The following is a 20,692-nucleotide window of genomic DNA, read 5'->3' on the forward strand; positions in this document are numbered from 1 at the left end:
AAACCAACATAAATCCAAACTTCATAAACATGAAAACCGTTCTATTGAAAGTTATGTTACATGAATGAAATCTATGAAAGTTATTTTAATTCCTATCCATAAAACTCCCTAAAACATTTCCTAGACAGAAAAACAATGATTAAGAATTGCCTTGTATTTCAGCAAATGTTAACATCCTCTTTGGATTCACCATTAGTAGGGTAGTTTTTTACTTTTTAGCACTCATCATCATCTCACTATAACCTAACATTTTGGAAGTTCTTTTTGGTATAATCCTACTTTTCCAACACAACTTTGCATTTTAATAGTTTTTGTTCAGCACCATGGAAGCATAACCCCACTACATAGTGCGTTACAAATGAAGAACACTATGCTAAATCTAGACAACCTCTTCACTGACAATTGTTCTTAATCTTATGATAGGATATTGATGCAATTGCAGTGTCAGATCAGAAAGCAGAATTTCACATGCATTGTCTTTGGATAAGATTAGAAAGTAAAATTCCTAAAAACAGGATTAGACATTAACAATTGTCATTATCTTTTCTAACTAATCCAACCGTCATTTTCATTAACTAATTAATTGAGCTAACAGCTCTTACAAACACACAAAAAGTGCTGTTAATTTATACACTAATTTTTTATCCTACAATATTGATTCAGACCTTTGAACAGAAGCTAGTATTATTAATTGATATTTTGTACACAGAATCAACTTAGGATTCTCAATTTAATATATCTATACTATTCTCTGAACAGAATACTCTTTTGGATCGATGTGAATTAATTGCATGAATAAATTTTGGGTTTTTCGAAATTTATAAGAGTAAGAAGTAAAATGACAAAGCACAAAAAAACAAAACCTCATAGCCCAATCAACTTCATGTGGGTTCACTCTGCCATGACTCTGCTAACTATACAGGAAAAAAGGGTATAATCGTCTGCTAACTTTTGTCACTATTATCGCATAAGATTTTTAAGTCGGTCCATCAAAAATAAAAATTTCTATTATAATATTTTTCCCTATGCACAAAAATATATAAAATTTAAAAATAAAATTACAATTAGTGTCTTTTTTTTTTTCTTTTCTTCTAATTCTAAAATCTTGCATTCTCAAAGCCATGTAAATCACTAACTCTATTCATAGACTTTCTCATGATAGCAACTTTAGCCAATCTCTCAGCAGCTCTCCAAGCCGATGTCGGCGTAAGCGGCTCTAATTTCTCCTCGGAGCGACTATTCCTCCGCCTTTGATTTTGCCCTTGAGTTCGTTGTTGCTCTCGACGCTTTTGAAGCTCAGCTTGCTCAACTTCAAGCCAACGCAAGTATTCCTCCTCGACCGGCTTGGTAGATTGCAAAAATAGAGCTCGAGCCGAAGAAAGCAAATGATAAGCTCCAGACACATCGCTATGTTGAGCGAGCCGATTAGACTCGGCTACGGCTCGTATAGTGACATGGAAATTTCTGAGCCCTTCGATCTGAGAAGATCGAACGGTGTGGGGACGAGGAATCAACATTGCTTGCTCAAAGGGTTTCACAATCTCACGAGTTACTGTGTCACGGTAAGAAGATAAAACTGTTAAAACATGGTGGGACCCAGCTGACACAGCCGGCACTTTAAGCTCCAATAATAACTCCCTTTCTTCTTCAGCGTATAAATCACCAATTTTAATTGAACCCGGTTCAATTGGAGCGGGTTTACCCGCGAGTGAGTACACTGCCGCAATCTCAACCGGACGCGCGCGTGAAACAATCTTTAACTGAATCTTAACATCCTGAGCCACCACGGTTAATAAACTGTTTATACACTTCGAAAGAATTTCATCTGGTAGCGCGTGTGTACACTCGCTTTCTTTAGGAAAACGAACCGCGTGAATTGGAACTTCCATGTTCGAAAGGCGCGTGGATGAAACCAGTGATATTTTCTGAAACGACGCGTTCACGGCGCGTGAATCAACAATATCAGAGAGAACAACGATGCAGGCGACGGGGTTTTTTTCACGGCGATCTTCAAGAACTTTTGCTGCCTTTTTCAACGCATCATTCTTCGCTGGAACAGCGTCTCTAATTTGATCAATAGCGGCGAGTGCTTCGACAATTCGACGCGCCGATCTCTGTCCACCACCGGTCATTCTTTTCAACGGTAACAATCTTTTCGATCCACCGGAAAATGCCACAATCGATAAACGATCAGTAGCATTCAAAGAAGAAATCACAAGTCTCATCGTATTCTTCATCAAACGAAGCTTCTGACCTGACATAGCTCCACCAACATCAAGAACAATAACAACATCCACCGGAGCACGACGCAAAACCTTCACCGGCGCTGGCGCCGGAGTTTTCAACTTCAAAACAACAACATAAGTCTCATAATTCCGATTCGCAGCAACAACAGCAGTTTCCGGCAACAAACACACCTCAAGATTCTTCCTAACCACCGGCGAAGAACGATTAACATTAAAACCTTGAAACTGAACATTATCATCATCTTCATCTTCTTCAGTTTCGTTTTCCGATTCAGGAATAGGATTGAATCTCGATAACGAAGTTGGTGACATAAGAGGTTCATCATCATTGTAGACTTTGAAATTTCTTGAATCTCTGTTTTCGTTCTTTTCGTGTTGAATTGAAAGCACCGGTAGTTCCTTCCAATTCGTACCACAAACTGGACACACGTGCAAAGGTTGCTTCGTCACGTGAGTTGATATACAAGGAAAATGAAAAGTGTGAGAACATTCAGCTGTGAAAATTGCTGTTCCTTGACCACTTTTCACACTTTGCATACATATTCCACATCGATTCTGCACAAAAAATAAACAACCATGATTAATATTAAACATCAGAGTATAAACATTAAACATGATTAATTTGATTTGGGAATAAGATTAGGATGAATTTTGTTTTAACTTACTTTGGATAAGCGTAGAGTGTTTTTGAGAAATGAGAAACTTGAAGGTGATTTGGGTGAATTGGGATTAGTGAATGATTTAGGGGTTTTTGGGTTATGATTATTGCATTGGAGTTTAGGACTATTAGGAACAGAACAAGTTGTTGAAGAAATTGAGGTTTTGCAACGAAGAGTGGAGGAACCAGTTGAGGAAGGTTGAGATTGAGTTCTAGGTGTTGATGGGTTTGAGAAAAAACCAAACTTGGAAGTTATTCTAGGACTTTGATTTGTTGAGGAATTTTCACAATGTTGATGATGTTTTTTCTCTGTTGTTATTTTTGGTTCTTTGTCTCTAGGAATTGATGTGCAAAATGCTTTTCTCCAACCAGTAACCATTTTCACTCTTGTGTGATTGATTGATTTCAAATGGGTTTTGTTTTTGGGTATTGAAGGTGAAGAGTGGATGATATAATGGGTTTATGAGAAAGGAAGTGTGTTAGAGAGATATAAAGAGGATGAAGAGAAATGGATTAGATTCAAAGAGCCTTTTCATGTTTCTCTTTTTCTTCTTTCTAATTCAGTTCCTTGTTGTCTATTTATCTATGTCTTGACCTAGGTCTATTTTTCTATATTTCCGTTTTGAGACCCCCAAAAACACTACCCCAATGAAAAAAGCCTTTTAGGCCACACCATTTATTTGGATGAAATGGTAGGCCATTTTTAATTTATTGTATTGCACATATTTATATTTTTACTTTTGGTTAAGAAAAAATTACATAATTAAAGTGAACTAACCTTTAAATTTGATTTTAAGTGCTTGTTTGGTTTGGTGGTAAGGAGGGCAATATCACATCCCTAGGCACATTTTGAAGAGGGCAATATTCAAACCATTGTTAAACATTAAAATATATTAATTGGTTATGCGGTGATAATAATTAATTTTGAGTGATTGATTATATAAAATTGATTTAGGATAAAAGCGATTTGAATGTGAAAGTGGAATTAACAATGAATTTAAGATTAAAATCAATTATAGAAGTAAAAATGTACAAATTCTTATTTCATATATGATAAAATCAATTCTACCACAAAGTACATTTTTAACTCTTCAAAATTAAAACTAAACATGTGTTAAATTTAAACACCTGTCAATAATAATTTGAAAAAAATTGTTTGAACACCATATTGTGTAGTTAGCTTTTAGAATCTAATCAATTTTGTAGAATCCAACTTTCTTTTGGTTTGAATATGTTTAAAAGTAGATAATTCTGCAGTCTGATGAAAATTATTTCACCATTATTAAGAGCGTATTCCCTCCGTCCTAAATTGTATGTTGCTTTAGGAAAGAAAAATTGTTCCAAATTATATGTCGCTTTACAATATATTAATGTTATTCTTTCTATTATAACCTTAACTATTTATTAATCTTTCTTCTTTCAATTCTTTCATTTATCTTTCACATACTTCCTCCGGTCCTATTTATAAGAGAAATTTAGGTCAACAAAAGTGAATGTATTTGGACTGAATTTTTAAATAGATACATCAACTTTTGTTGACCCAAAATTCTCTTATAAATAGGACCGGAGGGAGTATTATTTATTAAGGACAATTTTGTAAATCAATTCATAATATCTCTTTTGCACACAATATTAATTGTGTTTCTTAATATGTGTGAAATGCCCAAAACGTCATGCAATTTGGGACGAATGAAGTAGTACACCAAGTTAAGTAGAAGGGTTAAGGAGCGTGTTCACATGTACTCCATATTGTGCAATGATAATCTGGTTTAGACAAAAATAATGAAGACAACTTCTCTTACTATCTTAAATGACGTACTCCCTCCGATCTTATATATAAGAAAAAATTCCTTTTTTAAATACAATGAATAATTATGTATCTAATTTACAATGAAGATTAGATACATTAATTATTAAATATATTTAAAAAAATAATATTTTTTATGTGTAAGATCGGAGGGAGTATTAATTAACAATAACAACCATTGTTAATATCTAGAAAAACACAAACTTTTTTCCATAGTTGGCAATATTATTATCTGGGTAAAGTGAAAAAAGTTGTCATTGGGATTAACATTAGTAACTGGCAAATAGAGGTCATTAACTAGAGTAAGTAAAGGTATAAGTCAACCCTTTTGTCTTGGAATTGTACATCACTATCCTATTCCCACGTTATGGTCACCACCGACCCATGCAAACAAATCTTGACCTAAAAATGTTCAAAAAAATCACATTCATTTTCTTTTGCTATGCACGATCATAGTTTACCTTACCCCATGAATCATGATTCATCCCTTTCGCCTTAATCTTCGTCAGTTTTTCTTTTTTCCACTAAACAAAAAACCATGTCAAGGATTATGATTCTGATTCTTTCCTCAATATTTTATTTAACTTAGGGTAATAAATTGATTGATGGGTACCTGCATGAATCACTGACCAAAATTGAAATTTCAATGAGCTGTATGTATGGTAAGGGTACTGTAATGTACTACTAGCATTAAGTTGTAGCTGAACTAAGTTTGATACCTATGATCTGGTTCGTTTTTAGTGGGCTCCATTTCGTTGGCAATTGTGTTATTACAATATGGTGTGGGAAATTGTGATGTTCAGAATATAGACCAGTTCTTCTCTAGGGAAGGGTGTATTAGTCATTTCATCTCTGCAGTCCATTTATTACTATGACAATAATTATTGATTTTTGTGTTATAGTCGTCGAGATATAATTGAATAAAATAACGGCCATAAGATGGGTATGATAGTTTTTAGTGTTTTTAAATAGCACATCAATCCCTAGGACACGCCCAAGCAAAACACTGTAGAAAATTGACCTTATAATCTTTGTTCACCCTAAACTACTCCAACTTATTTTAACGTCAAAATTAATTCATGATGCCATTATCAAATTGTTGAGCCCCCCTATTGCAGCACATAAGCTATTTATTGTTGAATTTTGGCACTAGGGATATTGATGACATAATAACGCAGTTGTATTCAGCGCAGCTTTTATTTAATGGGATTCATGACGTATTTACCAATGGTTCGAGGGGTGATAATAAGTTGGGGGGGCAAATACTCCGTAGTACTAGACTACTATTGTTGTGTATCAAAAACAAAGGTAGTTTTTTAGCCAAAATTATTAAACATACGATGATTCCGTGGTTTGGAATGAACGAAATCATCGGAAAATATTATAAAAGAAAATTAGGTAATCATATCGATAATTCGGATATATATAACCAAGTTTACATGGAAATTAGGGTAGCCGAATTTGCATGGAAATTAGGGTATTCTGTTTGTAAAAGTATTAAATAAGTATAGAAAATATTGTAAAAAAAAAGGCAACATGATAGAAATGAAATAAAGGCATGAAATACAAAATATTGTCAAAAAAATCCAAAAATAGAAGGCATCAAACGTGATCATTGATATGCTCATAGTTTCTAGAACAAAAAAGTATAAAATAGAAGGCATCAAACGTGATTATTGATATGCTCATAGTTTCTAAAACAAACGTGCATCATCAAATAAGTGTAGAAAATATTTTCTTTGAAAAAAAAAAGGCAAGAGGATATGAATGAAATTGGTGCGATGCATTTTTTTAGATGAAATTTGTTAGGTTAAATAAATAATTGCAAACCTAATAAAACTAATGAGCGGAAAAAAATTAGGTTAAACTGCTGCAGACCATACAAAATTAATAAATAAGAATTTTTCTAAATAAAGAATATAAATAATAATACTATAGTGATGAAATAAATAAACTAATTTAGAAAAATTCTAAAAAAAAACTTGATTTGATTTTATTAGTTAGGATAATAGTAAAACAAGAATCCAATATTTTTGGGAGCAATGGAATTTTGACCTTTCACCAGGATGGGGCTATTGAAGTCTGAATGTTTAGCTGCTGAGCACATTTTAAGGAAACGCTGACTTACTTAAAATTGCTCATAAAAACACAGTTCTATGAGGGCAGGCCTTGCCTCACTGTGTAAAGTTTGAACTCTGATTTTCCTGTAAAGTTTCCATCATCATCAAAGTTTTTCTTTTATGATTTGATTTGATTAAAATTTATATATTTGTCTTTCACCTTCTATATAATACTATAGAAAATGTCTGAGCATATGAAGTATCAGATTTATAAAAACAAATCTATATTACAATATCTGTTTTATTTTCGGATAAAAATTTATTTAGAATTAATTTATTATAAGCGTATGGTTTTTTAGATCAAAAATATATAAATATATAGATTTAGTGCATGATTTAGTGAATTGATTTTATAAAATTGATTTTATATGAAAAAGAGTTGAATATAAAATGATATATTATTTTTTGGTAATTAGATAAAACAAAAAAAGAGAAAGCAAAAGAAAACTAAACTACGGCCTTAAGAACTGCACTCTAGATATATTAACGAGAAGTAAGCTTCCAAACTCGAGAGGGGGTTCTCCAAGTAGCACCAAGAAGAATTGTGACCAGCACAATGCTTAGTTAAAAAGTCTGCACACTCACTTACCTATTGAAAGGTGTGGGTAAGATGCACATTCCAAGGAAGATTAAGGAGATCGTTAATATTTCTAATGATAATTGCATAAACACGTCAAACATTGGGAGGAGCTTGATTCAATTTCATGGCATGCAAACAACTTCAAACCATATATGATTGCAAGTAGTTCTGCATGCAAGTTGTTCGAAATAATATATAATTAAATGTATGTATGTAAAAGTGGATTTAACAAAATTTACAGTTAAATCTTATGGTTAAAAATTGTTGTAGAAGTCAAAAACTAAATATTCAGTTTCAAATAATCAATATACAGGCGAATAAATTTTTCTTTAAATCATCTAAATATAATAAAATAAAATATACAACATTTAGAATCATTATTATCTTCTAAAATCGAAACTAAACATATGCTTAAATGCATCTTTTCTCCAAATATTTTGGGTCAACTCATAGTTTTGGTTCATCATTTAAAAAAAAAAATTTAATCCATACTTCATCCGGTGATATTTATAAACAAAAAACTATTGTTTATGTTCTTTTTTTAAAGGTATTCTTTATGTTCGATGAATACCTAATGTATTTTTGTATTTAATATAAGGCTTAATTGCACTTTTGGCCCCTATCTTTTTTAGCCTCCTAACTAATTAAAATACAAAACAGCCTCTTATGTATTGGATCTTTGGCAGTTTTGGCCTCCAATGCCACTTTTGACTTAGTCTTAACTGACGTGACACTCATAATGGTCGACATGTGACACCTCTCACTTAAGGGATATGTGTGAGCAATACATGCAGTTGTTCCTCGGACGATCTTGCCACATAATACACTCTTGGAAAGAGATGAAGAACTAATGGTTCATGGTTCAAGCATTCATGACAAGATAAGTCTCATTGCGAGATAATGCATCTTTGAAACAAAAGCAAAAAATGCATCTTTTTTTTTTAACTAGTTCCACTTCCCACCGGGGATGTGTCTTTATCAAATTCTCCATCAATTATGTGCATCTTAATTTGTTCACCACTTCTTCTACTACTATATTTGGGGATTAAAAAGGGTTGGAAGTAAGAAACTTAATGTACTTCTTTTTCCCCCTCAAAACATATATTCTCTAAAGTAATTACTCCTTCTATGATATAAACACTTGTTTATTTATGGAATTGCATTCCCTAAGAGTCAAGAATGAATAAGTAAAGGTATGTGGCCAAAATCTCATAATGCTGTGAGAAGGACTTTGAGGGTAATCAACCAGCACATAGGGTCACTTATATTGAGATGTCTTCAATTATTCAAATCTATCCAAAAAATTTAGGTAAAAAATGAATGTGCCTTATAGCTATTAACTTAGCCATTTAATAATTGGTATGCTTGTGGTAGGGCCAATGCCTACTAAACAATGCAAACTATTTCCTAATTTGATAAGTGGCTTGAACCTGTCCTTGTAAAAAGAAAATCTCAATGTTCTTAAATATTAATTAATTAGTTTACTGAAATGAAGAAACACATTGAAATTTATAGAGTAGGATTTTCTTAAAATAGGAATTTTTTTGGTTACTGTCCATTATTGATCCACACAGTTTTCTTTTTTATTTTCTTCTTTTTCTGTTAATCAAATGGCAAAATTATGTTTTTTATTTTTTATTTTTATAAAGTGGTAAGATTATGTTTAAAATGCCATCTCCTTCTTTTCTTATTAACGAAAAATGCTAATAATGTATTTATTTGGCAAGTGTTTCATTTATACTTCCAAATGCAATTTTGTCTTATTAACTTTTAACCAATGTCTCTCTATGACAAACGTTAAAATTACTTTTTCTTATTAAAAAAGTGATGATCTCATGTCAATATTTATTTATTTTTTAAAAAATGTCAATATTTATTTGAATTTTTTTAACATTATACTTTATTCAATAACACTCATTTTATGGAACAAATCTTCGTAGAAGGTCATGAAAGAGAATTAAAACACCAAAGGGCGATGATTATAAAAGCTTAATTAGTCTTCATTAAACAATTTTAATGTCAGGTTCCTAATGGAATTAGAGGTACCTGACGTGGGAATAAGCTTGTAAATTATGGTCACTCTGATAAGGAGTCAATTTGATTGAAGATTTTACTACTATTTTTTAGGGAGGATTTCTTTAGGGACCAGCTTAGTCAGTATGTCTATGATGTTTGTCTTTTCTCTTAGTTCACGAAAAAACAATTTTGATGTCATTCCCAGAAGGTGGTCATTGGTGTGGCCTGTGTATCGGATGCCATGAGTGATATTATTGTCTAGAGGGCATTGCAAGCAATGTCTCTTTTAGTTAGACACATCCTATTTTGCATCAAAGTAGGTGGTATCAAATAAGCTTTTTTTTTTTTAAATTCAGTATCCGATCCAAGAATCGACTAATTCGAGGGGATCAATCCCACCGCCCACTTGCGGGGGCCCCGTTTAAAGGCAGACTTGCTCTGTATGAACTTAGCCCATCAAAATTGGCACCAGAGGGAATCGAACCTGAGATCTCTGGAGGAGCAAACTCCAAGATCCCAAGCCAACCACTAGGCCAACCCCAAATGGGTTACACTTGATTAAATGAGTGTGGTTAGTAGCTCTTTTTAGAATCGGCTATAATTAGGCGTAGATTGTATATGGTTTGTATTTGATCTCTGGCTAACCTCTTAGTTAGTTCTTATCCATAAACTTCTAATTATAGGAAAAAGAAAACACTCATTTTAACTTTGCTAATTATGTAACAAATCATATTACGCACCCAACGATTAATACTATGCATATATAGTGACAACTTGTTGTTTGCAGTGATTTTTGGTTTGATATTAAATCTATCTAATCCAACAACAAATATGAGTGAACTTCAATGCATTTGTGTTAATCTTATTGATAAAAGAATGACTAATTAGAAGAAGAAAAAAAATCAACGCCACTTAAAACATTGATGTATTGTGTCAAAGTTACAATCCATTATCATTAATAACCTTACTAAAATTTGATCAAAAAGTATTAACCTTACAATTTACAATAGCGATCTTGTGCACAATTTACAGTATTTCATACAACTGCAATGTCAAGTTTAAAAAAAATTCAAGTGTAGTAAAGTTTCACATACATAAATTTGAATGAATGAATGATATGTTTGTTTATATAATTAGGGTTACACAAGGTGGAAAAAAAAAATATCAGAATCATTCCACGCGTAAGTTACGAAACTGCTTCTTCAACAATGACCAATATGAGATATTTGCCTTTCAAGTTTCTCTTAAAGTTTTTTGGTTGATTACATGCCATGGACATTCACAATAATGTTTTTATCCCAAAACACGTGAATTGTATTTCCAACTCTAAAATCTAGTTCATCTCATTTGTGGTTCCCTACCTTGATTGAGATAAATAACATCTTCTTCTTCTTTTCTCCTGTATAAAGAGTATATTTCACTTGAAGATAAACCACTACAATGATTTCTCAAACTCTCATTTGAAGTTAAACCACTCCAAAAATTTCTACATGTCGAAAAGCAGACTAAAAATTATGATGAAACTTCCGTGTTGATTTTCTTTAAAAGCCCGTTTGGTGCGCAGGATAAAGAGACAAAATATGATTAGTATATCCTATCCTGTCTTAATCCATTGTTTGGTGCGCCCATAGAAAATGATAAGTTTAACATATTTCTAATCATATCCTATCCACCCTTTGTTATTTTTATCCTTAGTTTTTGGTGGGTTAGAATTTTCATATCATGATTAGCATTAAAATCCTTATTTTACCCTTTCTCCCCATCCATCGACCTCAACCTCTTCCTCCATAACTCTTCAAGACCATCTCTTCTATTTATCACAGATCTAACCCCAATTCGAACCTACAATCACTTTTTTTTTCCATCTGCTTAATTTTTTGTTTGTTTCTTTATTGATTATCAATTTTCTATTCGTGTCAATTTTGAAAAGAAATGAAACAGGCTGGAGTTACACAGGTTGGAGTTATACAAGAAGGAAGAAGATTGTAAACGATTTATTTTTTTTAATTCAAGAAGCCGTGATTTTTTGTTTTAATTCAAGAAGCCATGATTTTTTTTAATTGAATTATGTAATTGAAGAAGAAGACGGCACCCCTAAGAAAAAGGAAGATGATGCCATTTTTTTTTAAGAGACAATTTTTTTTTTATAAGATCGTATAATTAATAATAGCTTGATTACATTTAATTAAAAAAGTTAGAACATATAATTAATTACAATGATAATTTTGTCATTTAATTGTGATGTATATGATATTATGTTTGTTATCATGTGTGCATCAAACATATGATAGGATAAATGTTTATCTTGTCTATATCCTTTTATATCCTTATTCAGTTTTTATCATATTTTATCTCTATCCTATCTTATGCACCAAACGAACCGTAAAAATTCTTCGGACCGTAACATTGAGTTTGATGAAGCGTTATCTTCACCTTTCAATATTCCTTCATCAAGAATAATTTTTCAGTCAACTTCATCATTGTTCAAAGTTTCTTTCTCATATATCTAAACAAGTTTGATATGCCCATAAAAATATGAAAGCCGCATCTCTGACCAAAAATTTGAAGGCATAAAATATGAGTTATTTTTTTATTCATCCAACATTTAAATTAATCATATTTAATGTCCATTCACACTTAAATCCTTCTTTTTAATAATGATGATGAAAGAAGTCCTTCAACTAAGATTAAGAAAATAAAACATCCTCACATGGGTATGACTGACTGACCCTTTGAAATATTTTTAGATGACCAAGATTTTTTTTCTTTAAAGAATTCAAAATTGCATTGAAATTTAGCAAGATTTGAAGAAACTCTTCTGCTATAAGACTGAGTGGCATAGCATTCACATAGGGTCAAGCACATTACCACTCCTTATGGACTTCCATCGTTAAATTTTATTTTAAGGGACAATTAGGAACCTAAAAATGTACATTAACTCAACAAAATCTCCATATATTTTTTAATACATATAGGAGAAAATGTCAAATTTTGTTTAATTTACATGCAGTGTCATCTTGTTTCAAGTTGCATGTTGAAAGCATTTTGGCAGTATTATAGGAGTGAATATCGAAAGAATCCATCAATCCAATCATTCAAAATATGGTTGTACCGTCCGATATATACCTCCAAAAACGACAGACACCAATGATAGGACCAAACAAATTGCTTGACCATGACATTTCTAACTAATTAACATGCGAGAGAAATATATTCTATGATAATACTATTGTTCTTCCCTTGACCTTTTTTTTTTGTTTCCATTAGGGCGCACATGATTTACGGTTAGTGTTGTTAATAAAAATTATTATTATTATTCTCATAAACTGTCAGTGGAGTACTACTAATTTAAATTCGTAAGAAAAAATAAACAAATTATTTAGAACTTCTATTTAATTCATGATCGGAATTCTCAAATAATTATTTAGTCAAACTTTATTTACATTAAAATCGATCTCTCAATTACTAAAGTTTTCTTTCCTGTCCTATACATTTCCCAACTTTAGTTCATGCTATTATTCTTCCCTTGACCCTTTTATTTTAGCATTGTTGCTATTTTAATTTGTTTTTATGTTTAAACTTTGAGGCAAAATTCATTATAAGATAAACGAATATAATTACTCGTATCTTTATAAGATGGTCATTTCTTGGATTAACTACCGCAATTTCGAGTACTACTTCTTTAATGTTACGCGTTAAGTTTACTTTGAGAAAAGAAAATCGAAGGGTTAAAACTAACAAATAAGAACAAACATAATCATCTAGGTTCCACCTAATATCTTGAGGCCAAAAAACATTTAATTAATGTTTGCACAATGAAAGATTTTTTTTTTTCAAAGGATGATGATTGGTTGCGTGACCAACATTATTGGGGTACATGCCATGACTCATAAATGCTAGAATCCTTGCCAACCGATTATAATTAATATTAATCTCACATTGCATATAATTGACCATTCAAAATACTGTACTACTCATTCAGCATATGGGCATGCATGGCAGCTTGAATTATTACCTCACAAGTATATCCCCGTTAAAAAGCCAAAACAAAACGCGTTTAACTCATATTACACAAGGTCTCTTAGGTTAAATAATTGATTTTGGATTTTAATTTAAATTTAAAAAATACTGAAACTGTTTGAAAATCAAGTGTGAGTAATAATGTCTCACATTGATTAGAATTGGAGCAAAAATTAGATATATAAGTGAGGAGACCCAAAAACCCATCGTCTTAGAGTTTTTGGTAAGAGTGTGATGTCTCTCTCTTAGCGGGTCCTAGACGTTTAACCCATTGTCGCTCCAAGCGCTCCCCAACCTCCCCAACAAACTGATATTTGAGTCTGGTTAGGCTTGTTGGGGGAGTGGGAGTGGAATCATATTGTGGGCCTTCCTAGTGATGTGGATGAGTCACACTTGAGAGGGGGTTGTTGGAAATCAAGTGTGAGTGATAATATCCCACATCGACTAGAAATAGAGCAAACATTAGATATATAAGAGAGGAGACCCATAAACCCATTGTCTTAAGGTTTTGGATAAGAGTGTGGTGTCTTTCTCTTAGCGTGTCCTAGATGTGGGTGAGTCACACTTGAGGGGGGGACTGTTGGAAATCAAGTGTGAGTGATTATGTGCCACATCAACTAGAAATGGAGCAAACATTAGATATATAAGAGAGAAGACCTATTGCCTTAAGGTTTTGGGTAAGAATGTGGTGTCTCTCTCTTAGCGGGTCCTAGACATTTAGCCCATTGTCGCTTCCAGCGCTCCCCAGACTCCCCCAACAAACTGGTATCAGAGCCTTCTTAGGCTTGCTGGGGAAGTGAGAGCGGGATCCCAGTTGGATCTTCTTAGTGATATGAGTGAGTCACACTTGAGGGGGAGATTGTTGGAAATCAAGAGTGAGTGATAATCTCCCACATCGACTAGAAATAGAGCAAACATTGGATATATAAGAGAGGAGACCCATAAACCCATCATCTTAGGATTTTGGGTAAGAGATTGGTGTCTCTCTCTTAGCAGGTCCTAGACATTTAGCCCATTGCTGCTCCAAGCGCTCCCCGGACTTCTCAACAAAAACGTTAAAACTCTTTAACGAAAAATTTACGATTTATATAACCCTATTCAAGAATAATTGTCTGTTTGATAACGCATCCCAACTTTATTTATTGTGTCTCAATGTATTTTGACCGTGATTTTTCTTAAGCTACTAATACTAGTTTCTAAGTTTCATGCATTTGAATGATGTTCCACCGTGAAAACAAACAAAGGCGAAGTCTTTGCCTAACCGATATACTATGGTATAAAAACTGAATTTCACAGTTCTTTTCAACCAATCCTTTTTTATGTAAAAATCATGTCCTATATATTTTGATAGAGATAGTATAAATACTATGTACTAGAATGATAAACAATAAAAACGGTTGTTCCTCCAATTATATGACATTGATTCAATCCATTGAATTTGATCAACCACACCAAAATGTCATATAATATTGTGTGTATTTAATTTCTGATAGTGGCACAAGTGACATGTGCCTCACATACATGACATTCCAAACGGAGTGGTAGTTGAGGAGACGCGTACAATCATTATTATTGAAGAAGAAGATCACGAAATTAATTGAACAAGATATTTGCTACCCTAGCTTAATTAACGGTCGATGCATCATGTTCGTGTGTGCAATGTAGCAGTCTAGGCCATAAGAATGTAACATACCACGATGTTGATATGTGTCTAAGTGCTCTAGATAATGATCTAATCTTCATGCATCCTAAATACAAGATCTTCTTGAGAAATTTTCTTAACGGTTTTAATAAGATTCCTTTCAGATTTTCAATTTCATTAATTATTTCTCTATCACAACACTGTAAATTACTTTACCTCATTTTCTATATTTAAAAGTATGGGTGGGTCTTTGCCGTTCGGTTTGATTTTGAGTTTAAAATTCATCTGATCAACATGATGAAAAACATGCGGTTTAATTTGATTTAATTGATTTTTTTTTTTAAATCGATCCAAACCAAACTAATGCCGTTTGATTTAGTTTAGCTAGTTTGATTTTTTGCAAGACAACATATAATTTAAATAATCTGTCAATAATTTTGATTATATTAGTTACAACAATTAACTAGTTTGCAACGATTAACAATTATTTACTTTATTTTATATAAATTTGAAATTAGTTCGTAATCATTTACTTAAATTAATTGATTAATGAAAACGCCCAATTTATCAAGGTAGATGATTAATACATTCATTAATGAAAACGCTCTATTGAGATAGAGGAATAATTAGTATTTACTTATTTTAATTTAAATTGGAAAAAAAGATGTTTTCGTAAACTTATCTCAGTTGGTAGGAATAATGCATAATATATGCAAGGTTTTGGTTCAAATCCTAGACACCAAAAAAAATAAAAATTGGAAAAAAGGATTTGCTCAAAAAAATTGGGGTATAGGTGTAAACACGCAATTAACAAAACAATAGAAAAGCTTGTTAAAAAAAACAATAGAAAAGTTAAAAAAGAAAATGATAAAAGAAAAAGACTCAATTAATTAATATGTTGGTTTGGTCATTCGACCTAGCTGTGTACCCTAACAGAGTATTTTTTAGTGAGTTTGCGATGAGTAACATGTGTTGAGTTAAGTTAGTTTTTTTTTTTTAAGTATGTGATTTTGTTCGGTTTGATTCAGGTGGTAAAATAAAATCCGCAAACCAAATCGTTTAGTTGAGTAAAAATTTGTTCCAAATCGAAACCTTTTTTTTTTTTACTGTTTTTGATTTGGATTGGTTCTGTTTTCGATTTTAATTTGTTTCTTCTTCATATTTTGTCTCAAATTTCTCATATTTTTTCCCACACTCTCCTTTCTCTATTGCTGCCATCCAATTTCTACAAAGGGTGAACACATCATCTTAAATCATACATAAGCATTGCCGCATTTTTGTTACTCTCCACACCTACATCATTTTCGTGCTTCAACAAGTTCATAAAAAAAATTGACCTATAAGATAGTGTCTTTTATGGTTATTAAGTTTGGGAAAATTTGAAGATTTAGATTACTATAATGATAGATGCTGTGACTCTTAGGCTCTCAAACAATTTTGATTTTCTTTTTGTGTGTGGAGATTTTTAGTCAAATTCTAATGTTAATATTGTGATGTCTCTATGATGAATACTTAATGTATTTGCGTCTTATATTTCTATTTTTATTTTTATTTGAAGTTTTAATATCGTTCTCTATTTTTCTTCAAGTTTGAGGGTTTTAAGTTTTTGTCAACCTTTAATCTTTTAAAATAAATTGTAGTTTCTAAAATAATTTTAAAAAATATGTTTATTTAAATAATATTTTTTTCGCTGGTAGTGCTACTCGCAAAAATCATTGAAGTACATTGACAAGTTGTCAAATGAAAATGTGTTTTTTTTAGAGGAGCTTGCTCCTTGCAAATTTCACTGGGGCATGCTCCTCACAAATTTCTCAATATCAAACCTCTCGTAGAAAATTGCCATGGGTTGTTTTGTGGGCGCATTGCACTCCGTGGAAAATAGGTACTTTCAAGTTTTTTTTTTTTTTTTTTTTTTTTAATGAATTTTGCGGGGATTTTGTCCTTGTGCAAATGTCGATTTTCTTGCAGTCGGTATCATATCACTTATGCACTAAATTTTTATGTAAAGAATATCATTGCTTTGATAATGAGTTTTCTATCTCGGAGTACACTACTTTGGAACTAAGCTTCCATTATTAACTTAATGGTGGTTACTAAATTTTAGTAAAGGTTAAATTGATCTTAAATACCTAAATTCAATCTCTTTTTTTATAAACAAAAGTTTTTAAATGATAGTACAATGGTGACTCAACTCATTACAAAAGAGTTGTTGCATTACACGTTGTTAAGACAAGATAAAGAGCAATTTAATCAATCAAAATATATATAATATTTGCTTCTACCGTAACGAAAAACTACTTAAGATAGCATGTAAATGGTATCAATCACCTCATTCGAGTTAGCCATTTTTCTATTGAAGAGAATGTTGTTACTTTCCAACCAAATACATCAACAAATAGTTAATCATAAAAGATGAGATATGTTATGCTTCTTTTGTCCCCTTTACAAGGGAGTTAAATGACATAAAGTTTTTCACCTCCTCCTTGCCCCACGACGCTAGATTCCACCCAACCCAATTAAAAATGGCATCCTAATTAATTTCTTTCGCGATCTAACATGAGAAACAAAATAAATTATGGTGAGTTTCAATTTCGTTGAAACAAAGCACACAACATTCTTAATGGATGTTTTTTTTATTACTCCTCATCGCCATAAATTCACACGCGTTGGTAACCTTCCTTGAAGCAAACGCCACCCGAAAACGAAACAGAATTTCCCACAACCGTCACAAGCCGTCGTGATCGGAACCATTCATAATTTACAAGTGCCACACTTACCATAAGTCATAATTTAATCCATTGCATGATTTCATGATATATATGATGATTTTGTTTTCCAACATTTGCATAAGGCCGTCGCTTTCCAATTGGTACCATGTGCCGCTATTAAATTATGGTGCTTTAGAATAAATGTAAGGAAACAAGATCTTGTGTAATTAATTGAAGTCCACCTTATTAACTTTTCAAATTAAAATAAGAATATGAACACATTGCCACTGAATTGCTCACTTTGTATGGATCTCATCAAGTATATATCTTCAAAGTTCAAACACCTATCAGTAAGTGAATTGCATATAAAATGTGGAAAATAATGATATGTACTTTTCTTAGTTGAATTTCATCCCATATCATTGACAAAATTCAAATTTCTTCATAAAGTATAATTACATTACATGGTTATACATTATTATCACTCACATATTGAAGTTTGCTTCCGCACTCTCTTATCACATCAAGGTTAATAAAAAAAGGGTCATGTTAACCGATGTTTCTGGGGACACCGGTTAATATTATCCATAAAAAAATAGGATTATTGTATCTCTTATTACGTAGGGTTGCTCATAATGATGTCCATGTGGATTTTGATTAGTGCTTTTCATTTTGTTTGGTCTTAAACTCTTGCTATAATTAACATTGGTGTTTAAGACATAACAACATTTAATTTGTGTTGATTTCAATGGCAGTTAACTTGTGCTCATCACACATACCAAAATAAATATACACACCGAAGAGAAAAAAATGGTGATCTAAATTCAAATTCAAGATTCCACATAAAATATCTCAAAATCAAACCATTTAAAATAGATTAAATAATCATATATTAATGGTTGAGAATATTCCAAAGCAAGTTATATACCAAGAACATTGTAATTTTGTAACATAATTAATGATTAAGAATATTCCAAGCAAGTTATATTAAAGTCCAACTTCAATGAATCAATTATACAATTGACACACAACCTCCCCAAAATACAGCTTTTCTCCACTATATTAGCTAATGATTACAATTAAACCAACCAACGCTACTACTTTCATTTTAAGATTCTGGATTTTATCTCTTACTTTTCTTCTAAGATTCTAGATTTCGATTATTATATATCTCTTAGACTGTACTACTACTCCAAAGTCTTAAACGCACCCTTCTCTATCCAAATAAATAATTAAAATAAAACCATGATCATTGTGAAAAAGAGTTTTAACCAAATTAAGCTTTGAAGAGAGGTATAATACTAAAAACAAGTCTTGTAAATGGTTTGTCTAATGAGCATAAACAAATTAACCCTTCACCATACATAAGTTTGTTTTCTATCATTAGATTAATACCTCATGTCATATCACATTTGATCAAATAGTAAAACTTGTTAATCAATGGTGAAAAAATGATTGAATATGGTGCAAGATTTTTTTTTATTTTTATTTTAAAAGAATATGGTGCAAGACTTGTTAATCAAATAGTAAATGTTTAGCTTAAATATCAAAGAAATAACAAACTCTAATGCGAAATAACAAACTGAAAACAAAACAGATAAATAATAAAAATTCAGTTTTGGACATCATATCCCTTTTCGAAAAGATATATTTTTAAATCAATCGAAAACCGGATGTCAAATATTCTCATTGAGCCTTTCTTACACGCCACTTCATCTTTCAACACTCGTAGCCAATCTGCCTACATCACTATGTTTGATTTATAACTCAAAATTTGGGGAATGAGACTCAAAATTAAAACATGAAATATTTATAATTTTCCATCCATCAAATCAAATCCTCATAAATTCTGATAATCTCATATATGGCTCCCATATGCAACTATCATCAAGCACACTTACCCCACTCACTCCTTTCCATTTATGTATTATAATCATGTACTACCATTTTCTACACGATTCTACCTAAGAAAAGCATATGCCCACTAATGTCAAAAACTTTTCTCATGTAAATGTTGTGTTTCCCTTAGAGGGAACGCCATCATATTTCCATGTAGGCGCAACAACATTAATTATAGTCCATAGTATCCAGAAGAAATGACAAACAATAATCGGTGTACTTATATTATTATTTAGTGCTTTTGGCCAATAATTAATCCTATGCACTATAACCTGGGAATAATTCAAACCCATTATGCATCACTAACAATGTTAAACTAATAGTATTGGCAACCATAAAGTTCGACAATAATGAGAAGTCAAAAGTAGAGAACGACAACAATGCAAAGTTTAAATTATAATAACTTAGAATAAGATGCATATTAACAAGGCAAATTCTATGGTACATCTAATATATTTAAGTGTACCGGTACACTCACTCTTTAAATTAATAGTTAAATAAGTTATTTTTTGAAGAAAAATATTATTTTTTATCATTTATAATTATAATAACTAAATCTTATTCATCAAAAATGTCAACAAAATAAAATTATTATTTTTTGAATTTTTATCACTCATAATCGACAACATTCATTATTTTTATGATAATATGTAAAAAAATTACTATAATTCTTATAAACAATGAAATGATGTTTTTTCTTATGAAATAATGTTCTATAAAATATAAATATTGAAAAATAGCTATTTATTATATAAAAATGATCGTTAATTTATAAAATTATGAAGCAGGAGTACCGGTACACCTCACTTTGTAAGTGTACCGTAGAAGTTTCCTATTAATAATTGCTATCAATTCTGATTATAAAGTGATGTTCGTTCACGACAAGTAGATAAAGGTTGCTTATAGTTTTGTGGGAGCTTCTATATCTTATTTTACCCTTCACACATTTTATTCTCCTCCTTTGTATTTGGGGTCAGTCATTCACTAGTTATAGTA

At 31.6% G+C, this 20,692-nt stretch overlaps 1 protein-coding gene across 1 annotated transcript; it reads right to left on the reverse strand.

Annotated features, from left to right (window-relative positions):
- Positions 1-985: 985 nt before the first annotated feature.
- On the reverse strand, positions 986-3,546 carry LOC25495007 (probable E3 ubiquitin-protein ligase EDA40). The gene is made up of 2 exons (XM_013598236.3): positions 2,912-3,546; positions 986-2,801 (listed from the first exon to the last, which is right to left on the reverse strand). The coding sequence occupies exons 1-2, from the start codon at positions 3,281-3,283 to the stop codon at positions 1,098-1,100; spliced, it is 2,076 nt and encodes a 691-aa protein (XP_013453690.1). The 5' UTR covers positions 3,284-3,546; the 3' UTR covers positions 986-1,097.
- Positions 3,547-20,692: the final 17,146 nt, after the last annotated feature.

The sequence above is a fragment of the Medicago truncatula genome, chromosome 5 (genome assembly GCF_003473485.1).
Source record: "Medicago truncatula cultivar Jemalong A17 chromosome 5, MtrunA17r5.0-ANR, whole genome shotgun sequence".
NCBI classification, from domain to species: domain Eukaryota; kingdom Viridiplantae; phylum Streptophyta; class Magnoliopsida; order Fabales; family Fabaceae; genus Medicago; species Medicago truncatula.